This window comes from Passer domesticus, chromosome 10 (assembly GCF_036417665.1).
Source record: "Passer domesticus isolate bPasDom1 chromosome 10, bPasDom1.hap1, whole genome shotgun sequence".
NCBI classification, from domain to species: domain Eukaryota; kingdom Metazoa; phylum Chordata; class Aves; order Passeriformes; family Passeridae; genus Passer; species Passer domesticus.
In genome coordinates this window covers 19,459,159-19,480,079 of record NC_087483.1, presented here as the reverse complement: position 1 = coordinate 19,480,079, position 20,921 = coordinate 19,459,159, and the positions used below count along the sequence as shown (strand labels likewise).

The following is a 20,921-nucleotide window of genomic DNA, read 5'->3' as shown; positions in this document are numbered from 1 at the left end:
ACAGAAATATCCTTCTTATATTGATTTTGCTCTAAATCCTCAGCATCTAAAGCCATGCCACCAGTTCAGTCTGCAACTTTTGTATGTTCAAAAGCGATCTCAGTGGGAATGCTCTAGCCCAGTTTTCTGTCTTGTTCTCTGAACTAGAAGGAAAAGCAGTGTAGGCAAAGAACTAAGGAGAGGATTACAAACTGATTAAATGTACAGAGAATACAATAAAAGAGACAGATTTTCCATTTCCAGCAGCCAAAAAACCAAATCAACCTCTTTAAAAAGCTGGTTAGGTCATCTGAAAGGCTTTCTATATAGTAAAGAATTGAATTATGGTTTCCTGTTCCATTATTTGTTGTCTTTGGTCACCACCCAGGTGCATGGAAAAGTTTTCAAAGTAATGTTTATCCCTGAAAAAAGAAAATTCTTGAGAGCTACAAGCTGGCTAACTCCTTTAGAAGGAAGGAGAGGATTTGCTTAATGTAGTTCTGGCACACAAAACATAAATCTGGTCTCAGAAAGAGATGCTGTATAATCTAGTCTTTTGCTTCTTTCAAATTGTATGCTGCCAGAATTGACAGAAGATTTTACAATCCCTGAAGTGCAAAGCCTTCTGTGCAAAAATACACATGCTCATTTTTAGTTATCAGCTTAAAAAGTTGTGTGGCTTTGTTTCCGTAATATTGTGAACAAGACAAATTTGGAATGGTCTGTCATTTATAAAAGTTCCTGTCAAGAAGAGCAGCTGCCTACCCAGAGCACTCAGAGAGGGAGAGCTCAGTTCTGTACATTTTACCCCCAGCACTCTGCAATTACGTGTGCAAGCAGTTCCATTAGCAGCCAGAGGAAGACGACGTAATTACAGATTTGTGCAACTTGGCCTCAGAACAAAACAAAAACAAAACCAGGAGCTTAATTAGTCATTTTATATACTAATCATACAGCATGCCCAGAAACAGGAGGCTCAAATCAGTTCTCTAAGATAGGCATCTTGCTGCAGTGGAGATGCCCTGGAGTATCTCACCTGGTTGCCAGCTGCTGCTCCAGAAGAGCGCAGGTGTCCTGCTGGTCCTGGGTCATATCTGCCAGCCCTGGGTGGATGTCTCAGGCACCCCGGGTGTCTCAAATGGCACTAGAACTGTACCTGAGCCACTGATGCAAGCCTAGGCTGTCAGTTCTTTACAGGTAAGCAGACACACTCCTTCAGGCAGAAGATAGTCAGTTCAGAAATCACTGAAATCTACTTGAAGACAAGCGAGAGAAGGGTTACATTTCTTAGAGACAGAGAGTGTGTGGGATGGTGCCACTGCTGCAGTATGACATAAAAAGCCTGGTCTCGTACATGTGTCGTGAGGAGAACAGAAAAAAGAGAGAAAGCCAGAGACAGAGAAAGCACATATATACTGCAGTCTTCTGACATGTCAGGAGCACAGTTACCCCTTTTTTGTATGATTCCTCACCTTTTGTGGCTGATTATAACCTGATTTAGCAAAACCTGACTTCTCACTGCACCCAGGTTTTACCCCGCTTCTCAGTCAAGTGTGATGCCTAAGTAACATGAATAGGAAAGCAACATACATTCTTAACACCACATTCATTTTTACACCACCAGAATGGTACTAAAGGAGCAGAGATTTAGTCCATCTCCACTTCTGGGCAAATAACATACTGGACATAACATAAATGGGAACCAAACCAATGAGATAAAATCTATGGCAATGTTTTTGTTTTCTCAAATCAGCTCTATTCTCCTACCTTGGGTTCTATTTTGTAATACAGTTTATTAGTTACTAGGTCTGACTACCAGGTTACCCAGGGAACATGTGAGTGCTCCAGTGTAACAGCTCCCACCTCCTCTTTCCTGTCTCCCAGTACTAAATCTTCCCAGCTGCTTCCCTCTCCCTTCCAAACGGAGGACACACATTGTGGTTCCCTGGGGAGAGACAGCTGAGATTTTTTTTCCACACTTAGCTGTGTGAGATGGTACCTGACCCCTCCAACATAACTGACATGACTGCTTATCACAAAGGTGGAATTCAGCCTCTCACCTGTCTTTCTCTTGGTATCAGTCCATTTGACCTTAAAATCCCTCCAAATAATACCCTTCTATTTTCATGTGAGGACAGAAAAGGAACTAAAGCACATACTTGTTTGTAATCTCAAAGCAAATTTTCAGAAATTAGCTAGTAATAAAGAGCTACATAAAACGGAAGCGTCTTAAAAGGTAGTTTATCAACACACCCTCTATTGAAATAACCACCACAAAAAAGGAAAAAGGGTTTACCTTGAACAACTGCATTTTTAGGTCTATGATTGTATGTGAAGTCCAAAACATTTAATTTGCAACACAAGGATATTTTTAGAGAGTTCAAATTGTATAAGTACAATGGACACTGGATATTGAGACATATATTTTTTTGTTGTGCTAACACTTATACTTGGAGAAGAATCAGCATCTGACAAAAAAACAACTGAATGGTCATTTAAATGGCTAATTACCAAAATTCTGCCTGGACTTAATGGCACTGCATCTGAATTCCTTGTATTCTAACTAGGACCACAGGGATTTGAAAAGTCTATCTGACAGGAGGTACATGCTCAGCTTTCCTTAGCTCCAGTTCCATTTATAAAAAATTACAGACAATAATTTATGTAGGATACTTTATACCACAGGCCAATAGGAGGAACTTACTAAACCAGTCACAGAAACTTTACTAAGCTCTTTTTCTATGTAGAATTTACGGCTACCTCGACATTCTCCCTGCTCTTTGCCATGGCCATGGTACAAGTACCATTTTTCAAGGGATGATCAGTAATGCTTAAGCCTTTCCCATTTCCCAATGTTCTGAAAATCATTATGCAGGTATGAATACCATTGTGCAGGTATGAACACCATTGTGCAGGTATGAACATGCCCAGTACCATTGCATACAACTTCCTGATATATAAAGTCTTAGTATCTTATCCTTTTTCAAAGAAAACAGCATTTGTCAACACAATTCCACTTCATCCACTACAAACTAGAAAATAAATGTGTTCAGGTTGTGGAAAACATCTGTGATATCTATGCAAGTGTTTAATGTAGCAGATTTGTATGTTCACACAAAGCTGTTTTTGAGATTCTCATCCAAGAAGGTGGCAATTCTGTTCTTTTACTTCTATTCACTCAACACTGTAAAAAGTGAGATACAACCATCTGCTTAAGAGAGAATTCAGCTACTAGAAGTTATTTGACGTGGTTCTGGCCTATGGCACAACTATTGCCATATAGAAGTTTTCTCCTAAAAAGTCATCATAAAAGTAATATAAATAAACACACACTTCTATCTTTATACAATCTATTCTACTAAAATTAGACTACTTGCTTTCTTTTTCAGGAAACCATCAAAACATATAAAGAGCCTGTAAAACAGAGTAAAAACCTGGCCTGTCAATAACTGAGACATCTGTTTCAACTCTTTCAAAATCCCAATGGCTTTCTGAGATTTCTTACCTGCCTAAAGACAACAGAAGAGCCCCTGGCCCCACAGAGTGGGGCAGCTGCACAGCAGACACCTGAACACAGCTGTTGTAGCACTGAGACAAAAATGTTCAGCCCGCGCTTCTGAGAACACTTTGCTCTGGTGCAAATCTGTAATTGTAATATTTGCAGTTTTGCAAAGCAAGGAAGCCCTATTTGTTAAATGAGGAAGCTTCATTTGTGAACAATGGAAAATACTACTAAGCCTTTCAAATAATGCCGGTTATTTTGCTGTAGAATTGCACAGCACACCATATCACGTCACTGGAGCCCAAAATAAAACTTTCCCAGAAACCCAAGTGCCCTATAATACTAATTTTAACAGATTCCAAAGTTATTTCAAGCAAATGTTTTAATCTAAATTTGGCTATTAGCCCCTATAGTCAAACTGAATTTGGAAAAGGTTGTATATTTGGGATAAATATAAGAAACAACATGTAACGACATGCTTTCTCTGTGTATCACATGAGCTGTAGCTCACTGAATGACAGCTGAAAGAACATCCTCTGAACTTTTAGGTCGCCCTTTCTTCACTTGTGATTCTGCCTTGTCACCAAACTTCCAATAGCTGTAAAATCCTTCTTACCACTCAGTGACCTCTGAAAAGATTCTCCACAGCAATATATCTCCAAGTGTCTTTCTAGAGGTTAAAAAGTCATTTGCTAGTCAGATAAGACCAAAGGGCTCACCCATCACAGCATATTCATGTTATTACAGTTTTGCATATGTACCAGATACTACTGGCATTACTGAAATTTTGTCATAATAACAGGTACCAAAAAAAAGAAAGAAAATTAGAAAGAAAAAGAATAGATACATCAGCAGAGGAGCATAATAGTGGTGAAAATTCCCATTACTTTTTCTATTTTCTAAGAAAAACATGAAAAGATTAAAGTCTCATCCAGCTGTTTCCTGAGACAGGAGTAACCATCAGCACCCAATTGTTAACTGCCCTGCCACTTCTGACATACTTTCTGCTGAAAGAGGCATTTACTTATTCACTGTGACTGAGCCTGTTGGGTTGCCCAGAAAACTTCAATTCAGCTGGGACAGGGCAGCTGCAAAGGCCTTGAAGTGCTGAAGTCTCATGAGTCCTGACAGGAATTCCCTTCCAGGTCAGTGACGGTCATACCCTGCACATGCCCCAGCAAGAAGAATTTTGTAACAGGAAGGTAAAACACAAAAAAATTATGTGGAGAACAAGGAAAAAACCTAACATTTGTATTTTGTAGTTACTAAGCAAGGACATTCAGTGCAAGGGAAAATTTTATCTTTCTCATCTTGACATCTTGCAATTTTCATCAGTTTGAACAAGAAGAGGTTGTGACATTAAAACTATGAATCGGACCTGATGATTTTCAAAGAAAAAGACATAAACCTGCTTTATGCTTAATTTTAATGCAGAAAATATTTACGTTAATTTGAAAAACAGAGATAAAAATATGGTGATTTTAGGTTACTTAGCACTTTTAGAAATAGTCGATAATTTTATGGAAAATGTAAAATCTCATAGAAAATCTCATTTTTAATTTTTTCTCACATAGAAAACATATGCTAGGCAAAAGAAACCATTTTGTTGAAAACAATCATAAAAATAGAAATCTATCAAACATCAAATGGCTTGAAAGAAATACATTTAGACATAATCTGTAATTTGTCACATTTCATCATGTAGAATTACAAGTTAAAAGCTCTACAGAATCAAGCTACTTGATTTTCTTTTATAACCTACGTACTCTACCCTGTCCTCACCCTAAATATGCCACCTTGGAAAGGGTTGCTTTATTGTCAGTATAATGTGAAAAGCTGACTCCATTAATAATCTATTATAAATTTAATGGATTCCTACCAATTTCTTGTCCTTGGGTAAAGAAGGAGGTTCTGTTATCTTCCTGCAATTTCAAGCTTCTATATCTACCTTGCTTCTATACTCAGCCTTGAGCAAAAGACAGCAATGCATATAAATAAATGCAGTAATGTGGTTCTTCATATTTTATAATGAATACATGATTAAGAGTTTCTGTGATGAATAAATACAACCAGTAGGTTATCTAGGCTTTCCTCAGCTGTTTTCCTTTAATTGCTGAAAATTTAAAAATAAAAATCTATCTACTATATGTGTTTCAATCCCAAGGCATGCACTCAAAGCTAGGAGTAAACTTACATATAAAGGTCTTTGTCAGAGACATAGGAATTTCCATTATTGTGACAATTTATTATAATGTACTTAATATCTTGTGAACTAACATCTTTGTTTTTTCTAATATGTTTTATTTGCATAAAAATTAACTTGGTTAAAACGTTAAGACAAAGCAAAAGAGCCGAGTAATGTGGGGTTGTATTTAGTAGCATAGATTATATTTTCATAACACTTTCCATCCAAGGATATTGTGACATTTTATAAACAAGCTGAGACTTACACACCAAATTTTATCTCTGTTCTACAAATAGGGATACTGAGGAACATGAGAAGATAGGTACCAGGGGTCATGGGAAACAGGACACGACTCTCTTGGCTCACAGGCCTATTCCTGCCACTCCGTGCCTGGTGTTTCTCCTGTGTGCTGAAAATCCAGCAGGGATTAGTTCCATTGCCCAAAACTCCAGCCTCAAAGCACCACAGTGACTGGAAACTACCTGCCTGGCCAAACCTAACTTTTAAACCAAGGTCAAGGCTTTTCCTACAAGTTCCAGTCCTGATGTTAGCATTCATCATTCTGCTGAATTCTGTTTTATTTAACACAGTCCTAAAACTGCCTAGCTTAAAAACCTTAGATAATGGTTTCAGATGAGTTAGTTGCTCCAAATCTATGTGATGGTTAAATGGGAATAAAGAGACCACTTAAAATACCCTGAATCACTGCAAAATGCAAACAGTCCATTACTTTGGAAAGTTACACATTTTCCCTCTCCTCTTTCCTTGCTGCATAGCTCAGGTAAGTGACAAAACAAGGTCATATTGTAACTCTTACAATGCAATGGATCCATATTTGCAGGTAACTAACTGTTTTGTTGAACAAACCACAATACTAATATCAGTTATGAAAAAAAAAAAAGAAAAAAAGGTTGAAGTTTTCAGTAAGGCACTTGATTAAAGCAAGCATTTCATGTTTGCTGCTACATTCTATGGTATTGCTCAATGCAGATTTCTCCCAACTAAATCAAAGATCAATAAACAGAAAAAGTGCATCAACTTGCAAATCTTGCAGTATTTGAAACTGTTATTTTTTATTTTGACTTTCCTCTATTTTTTTTTTAAGTGCAGAAGTACTATTAGCCCAGGTAAAGCATATTTAATACTCAACATGAGGAAATTTGAAGAATAGCAAAAGTACATGGCAATAATCCCATTGGAAACTATGGTACATTTTCATTCAATATATTCATAATATTGGAGAATCTGTCATAAATCTGTGAAGTCAATCTCTCACTGTAAAGAAAAATACCTCCATTATTTTTCCATAAATCTTAAATTAAAGAAAGAAGATTCTAGAGTGCCAAAACCCATAATCAGTCAGATCAAGAAAGTATTGATTTTCAGCTGCATCATGTTCAAAATGATCATGAGGTGGTGCTTCAGATCTTGACAAATTTGTGGAACTCATGATAACTCTCCAATAAAGCAAAATTCAAATTACATTCATGAAAGCTGGGCTCATTTGGAGCCCATTTGGAAAACATCTTTGTTTCCAAGTGACCTTTAGCTGTGAAATTCAGTGCTGCTATTTATTACTAAAGTGAATATTTTTTACTTTTATATAAGCAAGAATAATGGGGTTTTCTTCATCTACAAATAATTTTATAAGTCTTATGCTCAAAAACACAATAATGCATGACATTTCATTTTGCTCAAACCACATGAGAATAATTGTGCAATGTTTCCAAAGTTCTTCCACAGGATGAGATACATACTCCAGTATCATTAAGTGACACATATCCTAATTTTGTTTCATCTTTTCTAAATTTGTCTCTGATACACAGTGATTGAATTCCCCATTGCCAGTTCTGCTTCTCAGCAAACAGCAACACTAGGGGACTATTACTGCCTATTATTTATTAAGTGCTTAAGCCAGTTTCCATATTTTGGGGTAGATGTTCAGAGACGAATCGATGCCAAGATTTCATAACATAAAAAGCAATTTTGTTATGTAGAAACAAAACTGCTTTGTAAGCCACTGGGAGAGAGAGCACATTTAATATGACAACATTTCTGAGGCAGAAAGAGCCAGTTTTACTGGGCAAACAATTCTAAAGCAAGGAATGGATGGATGGTGTTTCTCATGTGCAATATTTACAATATTTTAAATTATTTATTACTAACCCCAGGAACATTTTCAAGACATACTTTTAAAAACATTTAATTTCCTTTGAGCATTTACATACGTATGATAGGAACCCCACTGAAAGGTACTAATGAAGAAACTCAGATTATTTAGCTACATTTTTCTTTTGAAAAGACTCCACAATTTGTCTCAAATTTTGTTCCCATCTAAAAGAAACTCCTCAGAACCAAACTGAAATATATGCCTTATTTCACTATGATCTTGAAAAGTTTTGGACTCCAAAATAAGATATTTTTCAGCTAAGATCTCCTGCGATGACTGCTTGTCCAAAATCCTCATCTGCTATACAGATGGGGAAACTCCACCCACAAGCAATGGTGAAGGCATATGAAGCTGCTAGTGGAAGAAGTAGTTTCCTGAAACTATCAGAAGTATCCCACATGCCTAGGGATGTGGGCAGGCACCACAGGCAGGCACAGTACTTTCAAGCAGATGCCTCTTGCCTTCTTCTCTAATCCAGTCTGCCCAGATGCTAAACACATTTTTTCCTGCTATTTCAGAGATGCATATTCCTTGACAGAGTTCAAGTGCTTGATAACCAAATGTTCAACCTAAATTCATAGCTTTTTCTGGCGTGTATATCAGGGCAGCTATCAGCAAGCAAAAGACAGAATTAGTCCTTCCACCCACAGGCTATTTAAGCACATGTGGGGCTGTAAGGTCGTGCCCAGCCCTTTTCAGTCCACAGCCTATTTCCATGTTTAAACTTCACAGATCTGGGTGTTAGAACACATAGCTGAAGCCACCCACTCTGACAACTTGCACAAGGTTTTGCAGCTGCTCTTGCCCAAAGTTAACAGTGATCACCAACCCTTTCCAGCCTGCTTCCTCCCCCCAGCATTTTTTCCGAGCAGGGATATGCCTTGAATTTTCTTGGTGACTTTCCACAGAGCCCTGACAGGCAGAGCACAGTTGCTGACCACAGGCACACACTTACCTGGTGCCACATCAGGAGAACTTCAGAGAAAAACCTGTCTGTCTGCTTTTCATTTGCACATCAGAACTGTGCCTCAGTGTCCTCTCATCAGATCCCCACATAAAAGGACTTACAGAACCCAGTAGTGTGACTCAAGTGTCTTGATTTTGGGAATTGCCAAAAAACCCAGCAGTGATTGTTGTTTTACACCCCTTTCTGAACTTTAAATCTTTAAATATTAGAATGGATTATTCAGACTATAATAGGGGAACTATATGCAGATTGTGAAATATTTCTGGAGGATTTATTTCAAAAAACTAAAAAAAGGTTTATTTAAACTTCATTGATTTATGCTTTCTGGTGCAATAGCTTTTGTCCAATTGTGTTTTTTATTACTACACAAGAAATAGCCAAGCTTTCTCAATGCAGAGTTACATCATTCTCCATAAAGACAACCAGAGTACTTGTCCCAGAAGTTCATGGCCTAGAATTCAGTAGGCATGATGTCTTCTCTTTGATAAGCATGTTTCATGGCAACATCTCAGCTAAAGTATATGTATTAACTGTGAAATAGGTGATAAAGCCAGAGTTCTTTAGCTATTGACAGACATTTTAAAAAGAATAACCCTAGATTACATTATCTCCATCCTTGGACTCCAAGAATAGACCCAGTTCTTCCAAACTCAGCTGAACAATATCCTGCAAAAATCTAATCACAGTGAGGAGGTTCCTTCCAACCTGAATTATTCTACACTCCTATGACATAGAAAAAAACCTCCTTCTTCCTGATTATCAAATCAGTGACTAAATTTTCCTTTCTCACACTGTAAAGTTACCTTTACTGAGGAAAAATCATTACAATAAGCTACAATAACTAGAGCAAGCTTGGGATCTTGAAAAAGAAAATACGAAACAGCTATTTATGCACTTAATTCAATGAAGTTAAAGATGTGATAGCTACTCATAAGTTATTATATGGGTTAACTTTTAGTTATTAATCACAGTGGAGTTCCTTTAATCACTCTGTAGTTCTTACTGGCTTCTGCACACTTAAAAAAAAAAATGTATGAATTTTGCTCACCTGATTATGTTGCTGGGTAAATACCTTGAGTCTTTATGAGTTTTATATGTTAGACAAAACGCATTTTCCTGATTCAAGCAGTATTGGTCTTTCTTCAGCCTTTCTAATGAAATATTATTCATTTATGAACTTGGCCGCAAAAACTGATCTCATACACTTGTATTTTTGTTCCTGATAACATAAAGCACATCTACACTGGGTCACAATTAAAGTCCATCTCATTCATACACAGTTTTGAAAATGTCAAAAGCAGATGTCCAGGGAAGAGAAAAAGAGCATAAATAGTATACAATTATATTGGATACTCTGCCAGCCTCTGGCCATGTGGGAGTAAAGGACTCACTGACACAGAGATGGTTTCTATGTATCTAGAAATAAATAACTCTTCTGTGAAGTTTCTCGGTCTCTTTCTGCACTCTTGTACATCCCTGGCAACCATGATGTCCTTTGTCAACGAATCTGTCAGTATATTATGTTGCACAGAGAATCATTTATCATTTATTTATAAAATGTCACTATTATCTCTCTTTTTGTTTCTTGGTAATTTTTTTTCTTGTTCCTATTTATTCTGAACATACTTATTATTCACATTTTTAAACCCTGTTGGCACTATATGCAGCAGCAAAACACTAGTCCACTTGAACCCACAGCCACCTGTGCAAGTCACCAAAAGGTTCTGTCTACAGAATACAAAACTGTGTGCAATACATTTAAGAAGGTTGCTCTTTGGTTTAACATCTAGCTTTCAGAGTATAAAGCTGCCTGTACTATATTTTACAGTGGATTCCTATCAGAAAATTTTATGTCCCTCTCCATTATAAGAAGTTAGGAAACCCTTAAAAAACAAAGTTCTTATCTTTGTCTGTCTTGCGTGTGTCAGGAATGCCTCTTCCACAAAGATCTAGTTGCTCTTTTAAGTCTGCCTTTCATTTGACTGCTTCCTTTAGTCCCAAAATAGTTCCCTGGTACTTTCTGCAGCTGCCATCTTCTTGAGGAAACTTTTTTGTTGTTTAAGGACCCTGCTAAGGAAATCACCCCATGTCACCATTTCCACCAGGTTAGGAAACAGGAATCTGGTCAGAGGGTACTCCATCTGCATCCAAGGCAGCACTGACTGAGGAGTGGGGTAAAAGTATCTATGAACTGATCTAACACATCAGATAAAGAGTTGCATAAACCCTAAGTTCATTTGTTAAGCTCACTAGGTCCAAAAGCTATGTAGAGAACAAATCCCACAGCACAACTGCTTGAATTACTCCAGTTCTGAGATAACTTCTCCGTGTGCTCTGAAGGGAAGATTTACAAAGGGAAGATTGAAAAAGTTTTCCTAGGCATTGAGGTGGGCCAAATGTAGCTGGCAAAGGCATGGTCTTATATAACTGACTGGCATGAATCTGCCAGGATACAAACAGTTATATCCAAATATTCCTGTAAACCCACCCCTACTTTTAAACTATGCTGACAATTGAAGTCACTCTCATATAAGCACTTGCTAAAAGCAGGGTCTTGAGATTTTTCTTGTTAATCACAGTAATCATCATGAACAGGTTTACACAAGAAAGAGTTTCATACATACCAATGAGTCCTAACAAAAAAAAAAAAAAGGAAAAAAAACTAGCAACAACAACAACAAAGTGATAGCCAAAGGAAATAAACTACAACATTGGTGGCTATCAATGAGTAATTTAAATTTGCATGTCCCTAGTAATTTTGAACACAGAGTTGGAGAATAACATGCTGATTAGCTGGGGAATAATGGAATTGTGAGCAATTTAACTTTCTGGTTTTTATAAGGACTGAACCAAGTAATCTCAAGTGTCTTCTTGATGTAACAGTAAAACAAGTACATTGATTAAGTAGAGTGGAAATTATATCACCAGTTTTCCAGAAAGATTTAGGCACTTGAATACCTGGAAATGTAATTCAAATTGGCTCACAAAGGGAGGTATTTTTGAGAATTACAAATTGGCACGAAAATCATAAACACAGTAACATCAGGATGAGGTTTTGTGTCTTTGGTAATATCCAGAACTAAAACCTTTTTCTTTTACTTATTTTTCAATAATGGAAAAATATTAATGGAATTTTCAGATTTTCAAGTCAGGCGGTAACAAAGACGATTTTAAAGATATTGCAAATGCACAGAAAACAATGTTAAGAAAATAATCTCACAGCACTGGGGGCAAACAAAAAGGTGAAAGAATATATTTCAATATGCATTTCAGAGGGAGAGATGAAAATGAATATTACTGAGATAGACTTCAGGAGACCAATATTCATGCTGGCATGTAATTAAAAATAATTCTGTAATCTGGATATATTTAACTACATCTTGGAAAAGAAAGGGGGCATTATTTCTCATATTATTTTGGTATAAGAGAATAAGTGGAATTAAATTTTCCTATAACAAAGCAAATCCATGGAAAGTAGAAATTGCTCAAAGAGAGTATTAACTAGGAGCTTTAAATACTCAGTTGAGGAAAGTTTAAAATAATTAAGTATAGATTGGTTCACATTTGACTGGACTAACAGCATCTACAAATATTTTAAGATCATAACAAAAAGTAGAACAGCTATTCAGTATAAGACTTTCATATTAATAGCCTGAAATTAAACATGGAAAAATTGAGGCTGAGTATCAGGAAAGCTTCCTGGCAGTGAAACAAACTGGGCTCCCAGGGGAAACAATGGAATCCACATAGCTTTAAACTTTTAAAACTAGACTAGACAATAACAATCAGTGTAGGGGAATATTTCTGTATTGGCAAAAGATATATTAGTTGATACTGGTAGGTCATTGCCATCTCTGGTTGAAACACATAACCCCCTACCCACCCCCAGTAGATGATCACAAATCAAAAAAGAAAAAAAGACAAAAAACACCAAAACAAAACAAAAAAAACAAACCACTGTGTTTGAAAGAAAATATTTTAGTTATTAAAAAGAAATTCACAAAAATCATTCCAAAAATAAGGCAGAGCCTGAGTTCATGTTTGTTGTGCTCTACAGTTTATTCCCGTATTAAGACAGAAAGAAAAAAAAAAGAAATTATTTTAGGTGAAGTGTTAGCCTATGTTCTGCTGGTTTGATGTATGAGCTTGTAAGTAACTATGCTGCCAAGTAATTCTGCTATGTGTTTTGTGAGTTTAAGTTGTTGTCATGGTGACTACAGTTGGTCTATAGGTGTCTTTTTCTCATTTAAAATCTAAAGAGATATTTTTAATAAAGACAATGAGAAAACATTTTTAAAGTTTAATCCTATTGTTAACTATTTTCTCTTAATAATATGCAAAAACTTTTCAAACCCTTTGATACTCATTCCTTCCTGCACCCATTGTTTGCTTTTCAAACAGAACATTTTATGTTTACTGCCAATTACTGATCTTGCTTAACTTCCATATAAACCTGGCTGACATCAACATGAATGCACAGGTGAAACTTCCACAGAGCAGCAACCAGTGAGCCTCAGTGAGTTAAGAACTATGCTATGCAATAAGATGCCATTAAATTTCATGATTGTCCCAATTCAGAATGTTTTAACAAGTTGCACAGTTTATTAATATATCTTTGCAGATACTTTCCTAATTTAATTTTTTAGCCACTAAGAAAAAAGCTTACCCTTTATGCCCTAAATGAAAAAAAAAAAGCCCAGAACAAAGTTGTTCTGTCTGTTATTTATGTCACAGAGAAAGAAAAGTTAATATTCATTTACTGGCTAATCTTTGTAACATGGAAACGTTTTGCTTTCCAAAATTAGGTGGTTGATTCAGGGTGAGTTATAAAAACCTCCTGTTTGTTTGAGAAACAAATCTGAACTGGCAAAATATTTAAAGCAGTGTTCAGCAACTATCATGAAACAGAATTACAGAGAAAACAAATCACATAACAGGAAGAAATATTCCTTTTTTAAAAAAGTTATTAAATAAGAAAGAGCTTTTCATTCTGAGGACAATTAGGAGGAAGAGCTTTGCAGCAATACAGTGATTTTGTACCTTTTAAAACTGTTCAAATTAACTCTGATGTACTAAAATAGTATCACTGGTGGAAAAAGTAATAGTGAGAAAGTGCTAATAAGTCCAAAGAAAACATGATACTTATTTGTGAAGCAGAAGGTTTGATGGCTCTGTAGTTAAGGATGCCTTGTGGCTTTTAGAGCTCTGTTTATATTTCCAATACACTATGCAAACTTGCTTCAGCTAAAAAAAACATGCAGTAATGGAACCAGAGAGGAACAGGCTATACTGTGAACAATGATTCTGTGACACAGCCATTACAGGGTCGTGTCCCCAGAATGGCCAAGAGATGTGAAGTCCATTGTCCAGATTTCTTTTGCTGTACAAGAAACATGCATCTCTCTGCACAAGGCAAAATAAACTTAGCCTGTTTTTTAGGAATGAAAGTGGTATTTAAATGATAATAGGTCTACTACTGATCTTAATTTCACTGCAAATTGGAATTTCAGAATTCTCAGCATAATTAAATATACAAGGGAAGTTAAATTAGTGACACAGAAGTGATAGACTACATCTACAGGCACCTGTCCTTGAGATAATTTCCTGGCCTTGACTATTAAGAATATAGTGCATCTATGGGAATTATTGATTACAGTGATGAATCTGGTATATCAGGGCCAACTTTTGCCCAATTATTTTACGCAGAACTGCTCCCCATCCATTCAGACAGACCTAACCTCACGTTCCACCAAATGAGGGTAAAAGTCACTGACACCCAGTGCAGTGACCATAGCGTATTCTCCCATCATCCACGTGCTACTTTCAGTTTCTCCAGAAGGGACTGGGGTGGCCACAAGCTGAGTCACTTCAGCAGCCTGAAGGAAATGAAGTCACTCTTCAAAATCGGAGTAAACAAAAAACAGGGCAGGGCTCTCCCCAGCTCACCTGCCTGCACTGACTCACCTCTTGGCTGCTGCATCCTGCTGTGGCAGGGAGGAGAAGGAAACACGCAGCCAAGAGCACCTCAGTGCAGAGTAGGTGTAGTCCGAGGCTTCACTCTTAATGACACTGCAGAGTGTTATTCCAGTCTCAGTGGAACACAAAATAGGCTGTTCCTTACCAAAGCCATGCCTATAAGAGCACACAGGCTGTGCTTTTTCTGACCTTTAATTGCATCACAGATAAGAAGCTGACTTGGCATCCTTAGTGTGTGTTGTAGAATGAAGGTCCCATGGCTGTTGCAACCAGACAGCTGCTTCATTCTGAGGAATTATGTACCTTCTGAATTCATATGACAGTATAAACCAACACACTAAGAAACTGAGAGGTGTTTCTGGCTTACAGGCCACCCAGTTTGACACCTCATCACCTTCACTTTTACACATTAGAGCAACTCTCTATAAACTCTCAGAACTCTGTTTACTTCCAGCAACAGGTTCAAATTACTGTGTTTTTTTATTCAGGTGGTCTTTACAAAGGACTCAGACAAGAGACACCAGTAAGTTTAGATGTAGCCAGAAACTGTATTTTGAAAGGAAATCAACAGTTTGGAAAGGCCTTTGCACAAGGTCATACCTAATGTCAGAATGAGAAAACACTGCATTAGCCGAGTAATTTTTCTGATCCCAGTAGAGAAAAACCTTGCAGTGAATGTTTTCAGTGCTAGTCTTGAAATATTTCTTTTCTGTACCTATATTTGTAGAAAGATTGTTTAACTAAACATTAGAGCCTTGAGATGTGTTCATGTGCAGGACTGTCTCTGTGTATGCTGTAGCTTAGATTAGCTACTAAGCCAATTCTGCCTGGAAAAAAGGTAACACTGAAAAATATAAGAGATTGACAAAGTTGTGGCAAAGGAGAAACTGGTAAATAAATAAACTGTAAGGGGGAAAAACCCAATACTGACAGAATCTACATAACTTTAATTATGCAGAGCAACAAGGGCTTAAAATATGAACAGAAAGCTGATTAAAATCAATGAGATCAAAAAGACACCTTCAGCAAATTTTGTATAAATTATGTAAGAAACAGCAGAAGTAGACTGTAGCACAGATTTTTCCATTAGTCTTTTTCTGTATATGGACTCTCCAAACCAAGGGGCATGAGGTGAATGTATTCTGAAGCACTGGTAAATCTACAAGTGAATCTGCTTCTTTATCAATTTTGTACCTTTCTCCTCTATCCTGGGAAAATTTCAAAACTGCTGACAGGCCCAGCATGGAAAACCATTACTCAGTACAGTTTCCCATGTAACTGTTTTCTTACCTGTGCATGCACTAATGATCAAACACAGTTCTTGCCCACATCTCTTTGAAGAGGGTTGCATAACACTAGAGGCAACTTGGTAATATTATAGAAACTGTTTATAATCTTTCACCCTTCATGACCAAATATTAGTTTAAACATAAAAAGAAGAAAGGTAGAAGAATGAAACTCTCCAGAAAACATGAAAACTCTGCAGAAAATTCTTTTAAGTCAACGAATATCTATTTTTTGCATTGTTTATCATAATGTTGTTCATAATGTAGTGAATGACAGCCCTTATTTATTTCTAAAAGCATATCTGAAGATACGATCAACACTTGAAGACGTCAGTGTTCACTAAGCATGCCCATCCATGTTTAATGCAGAATAAGAAGCAAAGGAGAACGTTTCAGGCCTGTTTTTAGGATAATCAATCTTTAGGTTATAACCATGGCCCAGACAGGGTAACACTTAACAGTGAGCCCACACTCCAAAACAGTTCATCACTGTTTTTCAAGTCTTCCTTGAATGGGACCTGAGCAATCACCAGCTTTAAATGAAATTATAATCCTACTGAAGTGATATTTTGAACCCACAAAATGAAAGTCTTTCTCTCCTTTTACAAAATACATAAGAATCCTAAGAGGCTGTGAACACACTCAAAAATAAACACAATATAAATATGGTGAGGAATAAGCCAAGGATTCAGAAGCTTTTTGACTGCTATTTAAAATATGCAGTTTCACAGAATGGTATACATCAGTCAGTCAAAATCATTTTATAGAATCTGGTTTAAGATTCTTTTTTGGGAGGAAGTAAAATTAAATATTTTTTAATGTCAAAAATGTAGGATCATCTAAACAAACTGTAGGATGACCACCTGTTCTATGTCAGACAGAAATTAATTCTCAAATTTCAAGGCTAAAATATCTTAAGATCATATCCCTTTTCTATTAGATTAAAAAAAAAAAAATCAAGTTCCCCTTTTTCATCAAACAGAAGCCTTACTGAAGTAATTTTATGAAGAATTCTACTCTACTATCACAGCAACTGAATAAATCAGAGCTGAACTATAGTAGACACATTTTATACAGATGAGAATTGAGGACTAAGAAGAAGTCAAGAAGAATAACAGAGAAAAGGCTACAAAAGGAATTTTCCCATGAGCTTTTTGCTCTCTGCATGCTATAAACCTTCTCATCTGAGAAAACTCAGATGGTCACATCATACCAAAAATTACCAAGTGAGCTGGGGGTAGGACAGTCAGGGACTTTGCCAAGCAATGACACTGTTTATGCACTCTGGTTGCCTTGATGACAGTGCTGTGTTCTCATAGTAAAACAGATTTGAGAGATTTTCTTTGCAGTGACTATTGAGAGAGGAGAAAGAACTTAATGAACTAGCACCGGGAGAAGCATAACTAAAACAAATACTGAAAGCAGAACCAAGTATTTCTTGTGTATTTATGATTCATGTACTTCCTGAGAATGCATGATTATTTTCACTGTTTAGTAGAGGTCCATAGATAAATTTTATGTTCCTTTTTGTTCCTCTTTAGCAGCAAATTTTTAAATAACTTTTTAATCATGGCCAGAACAGATCGTGGAAATATTTAATAGCAGTGGTTTATGTTTCACTTTGTTCTATTTCTACAAAGGTTTTTGGGGGGGAGAGGGGGAGGAAAGGGGATGTTTTCTTATGCAGCAAAAGTAATTAGGTAACTACTCTTTTATGAAAGCTGTGCATGGCAGGACTTCAGTTTTAGAGTATCAACAAAGAAAAACCTGGCACGAAAAATGGGCCAGCATTTCAGCTTTCTGGTCTAACTGTATTATATTGTACATGGAGCTGTCAGGAAGAAAACAACCAGAACATATGCTGATATCGTGCTAGCATCAAAATTAAGATGTTTTCCTTTTTACCTTTTTTTTCTTATGAATGTAAATAAAACCCAGAATCTGTGAGTGCTTTTGATATGCTTTACTGAGCAGATTCTTACTCAGCTTTATAGAGCAGTTGAAGTTTTAATTATTTTGACAACCTTGGTTTTTTGCCCTGAGCTTCAGGTCTGCAGGAATCAGGAATCTCATAGCAAAATTGCTAACAAAAGCACTCTGGAGAACAATGTGACTGGCTTGGAAAGTCCCTTAGCATAGCTGCTTCGGAATTTCAAATCCAACCCAGTTGGCACAGAGGAGCTGTGAAGACAGAGTCTCTCCCTGAGTTAGACAGAATCCCCTGGGGACTGTGCTTAACAACCTTACCAAGCTAAAACATACAATTTTGTAGAAGGTTTTCACTATTAAATAGAGATAAAACTTCACGAAGACAATAAAAGATACAAAACAGATGACAAAATAACCTCTCTGTCACATTTCAAGTACCAAGAAATCTAAAAACCACTTTAAAGTAAAATCACCAGGATTTCAAAGTGGGTTAGGCAAGGTTATAAATGAAGGAAACAGGTCTTTCTAACCAAAGTGCAAAGTGTTGGGCAACTTTCACCCAACTGCATTTTGCAATTTCTATTACTTCTACTATATTTGTATCTTTATTGTCTTCATTTCCCACTTGAATTGCATTACTGTTCAGAGGTCTGTCTGCATGCAAAGTTGTTTTTCTTTCAGAAATGCTCAGTCCCCCATCTCCTGCAGCAGATGTTAACAATAGTGCAGAACTGAACACAGCACAGCCAGAGTATTTGGCTCCTATTAGGGCTGCAGATCAGGCATCATTGTGTTAGCAGATCATGACATCCCATTTGAGAAATGCTATTCAAAGGATATAAATTTGTTTCAAATTGAGAATTTTTTCTTTTCCTTTTCTTACAGGTAGTTGTCCTGTGCTATTTCAATTCATAGTCACATTAGCAATTTGTTTCTGCAAATGCTCTCCAGTTTGTTGAATTTTTGTTGTGAAATATTTTGAGTAGGAGATAGAGCATCTCATCTCTAAAGCAGAACAGAAACAGTAGACTGTATACATTCGAAATGAGACAAAGTTTTTCTGTCTACTTCAATCAGTTTATAACAGCCAGCAATCTCTGTACTGCGCATAAGGTTCCATAAATATTGGGAAAGAACCCCCAACTTCTGTATATCTATAATGTACCTAAAACTCATGGATAAAAGACTTCCCAGGAACAGAAAAACTTACAATACTTTACATATAAGAAACTATTTTTTTATATATTCACTTACCACATCAAAAGAAACCCCACTTTACTCAAGGTCAGATACTATCAAAGATTTCCATATAGTGACTCCAGCTTAATAACAGAAGTATTTTGAGATACCCTTCTCCAAAAAGGCAATAGAAAGGGGACATAATTTATTTGTGTTGAGAGGTATTCAAAAGAAAAAAAGTTCTAAGAAGATAGACTAAAGACATCCCTAACTAAGTCTGTATGTCCTCCAGAGAGAGATTACATATTTTAATTGTTACATGACACATTTTAAATTAAAATACAGTGAAAAAAAAATCTACGATTCTCAATAATACATATAGGAATAAAAATTTCAAGTTCTGAACATGCTCTAAATGTCTCTGCAGTTTCTTTGCGAGGCTATTTTACTGCTTTTATTTACCGCCAGGGACAGAAACTTTTGTAGGAGTTGCTAAGGGGCTTATTCTGGAAGGAAATGTGAAATATATTCAATAGTGAGAACATCCTCACAGAAATCACCTGTCAGCTTCCTCTGGTATTCCTAGAGTTTATGACTCCAGTATGCTCAGTAGAAACATTAGTACCAGACGTTTAAAATAAACCAAATATTCTCAAAGTAGAAAATGGGAAGAACTTCAAAAGATTAGGAAGTGCATTTTACACAAAGTGAAGCAGACATTTGTAAGCCTGATTTATCAATTCCTAATTTGACTTTCAACTTTTAGTCTTGCAAATTTATAACTTTTTTATCCTAAAAGGCAACTTTATTTTCCAACATCTATAATTTTGTTGATTTCTGCTCAAATTAAGGAACACTTTTAACTGCAAGTCTTATATATCAAAACTTCATTGGCAAATTTTAAATTACAGAAAAATGGACCACTTTTATAAGATTTCAAGGAGGCAAACATCCTTCTCCTGAAACAGCAAGTCACTAGTCATCTTTAATGACCACTTTACAGAAAAGAAAGTCTGACAAAATGTTGCCCAGCCTTAATTCACATCTTGTACATTGAACAAATGAAAAACAAATAAAGAAACAGAACCACAAATCATTCTTTCTACAATTGACAGCATGTTTATCTAGCCAGAGCTAAAAAAAAAAAAATATTTGTGAAACTGCAATGACCTGCCTCACGCTGTCAGACAGAAGTTTGGGACCAAAGACAGTTTTACTTACCATAAACCATTGTTTGCACATTTGCAAAAAAACCAAGTAAAACAAAACATGTTCCTATTTGGACCTGATACTGCACATATATGGTATTTCCTGATGCAGTTTGGATCTGTCTGATCAAATTTCAGGTTTGGTAATATGGGAGTATTATGGATTTTCATAAAGTTGGTAGTCCTTGTAGGAAGTCTTTTATTACTTTGCCAGATGTATTTTATATGGATTTGTATCAGATACAGTTAATATCTGGCAAATGACACATTGGAATAAAGAGCACAGGAATTGGTACCCACATTACTGAGCTCAGAAGGTGCTTGGTATTTCCATACCAAAGCAGAAAGACTGCTCCAGTGAAGGGCCATGAGATAATGTTCCTTAAGGAACTGTCTCAAATGCTGAAGAATGTCAGATATGTGTTGCAATGGATGTGACATTCAACTGAATCAGCACAAAGGGTCTTCAGTGATGTTCTGTTTACAAGATGAGCATTTTTATAAAGGACTTAAAACTCCCTCAGGTCCTCCTGAAATTAG

The 20,921-nt window shown here is 36.4% G+C and overlaps 1 protein-coding gene across 12 annotated transcripts in view; it reads right to left on the bottom strand.

Moving 5' to 3' along the window:
* PDE1A (phosphodiesterase 1A) overlaps positions 1–20,921 on the bottom strand; it is a 198,916-nt gene that overhangs the window by 73,371 nt on the left and 104,624 nt on the right. The window contains exon 1 of one of the 12 annotated variants that reach the window (XM_064434265.1): positions 1,016–1,230. The exons of the other annotated variants lie outside the window; for them this stretch is intronic. Coding sequence (XP_064290335.1) covers positions 1,016–1,071 — 56 coding nt within the window. The 5' untranslated portion in view covers positions 1,072–1,230. Of the gene's footprint in view, positions 1–1,015; positions 1,231–20,921 lie in introns of those variants that run through there. 12 annotated transcript variants of the gene reach the window in all.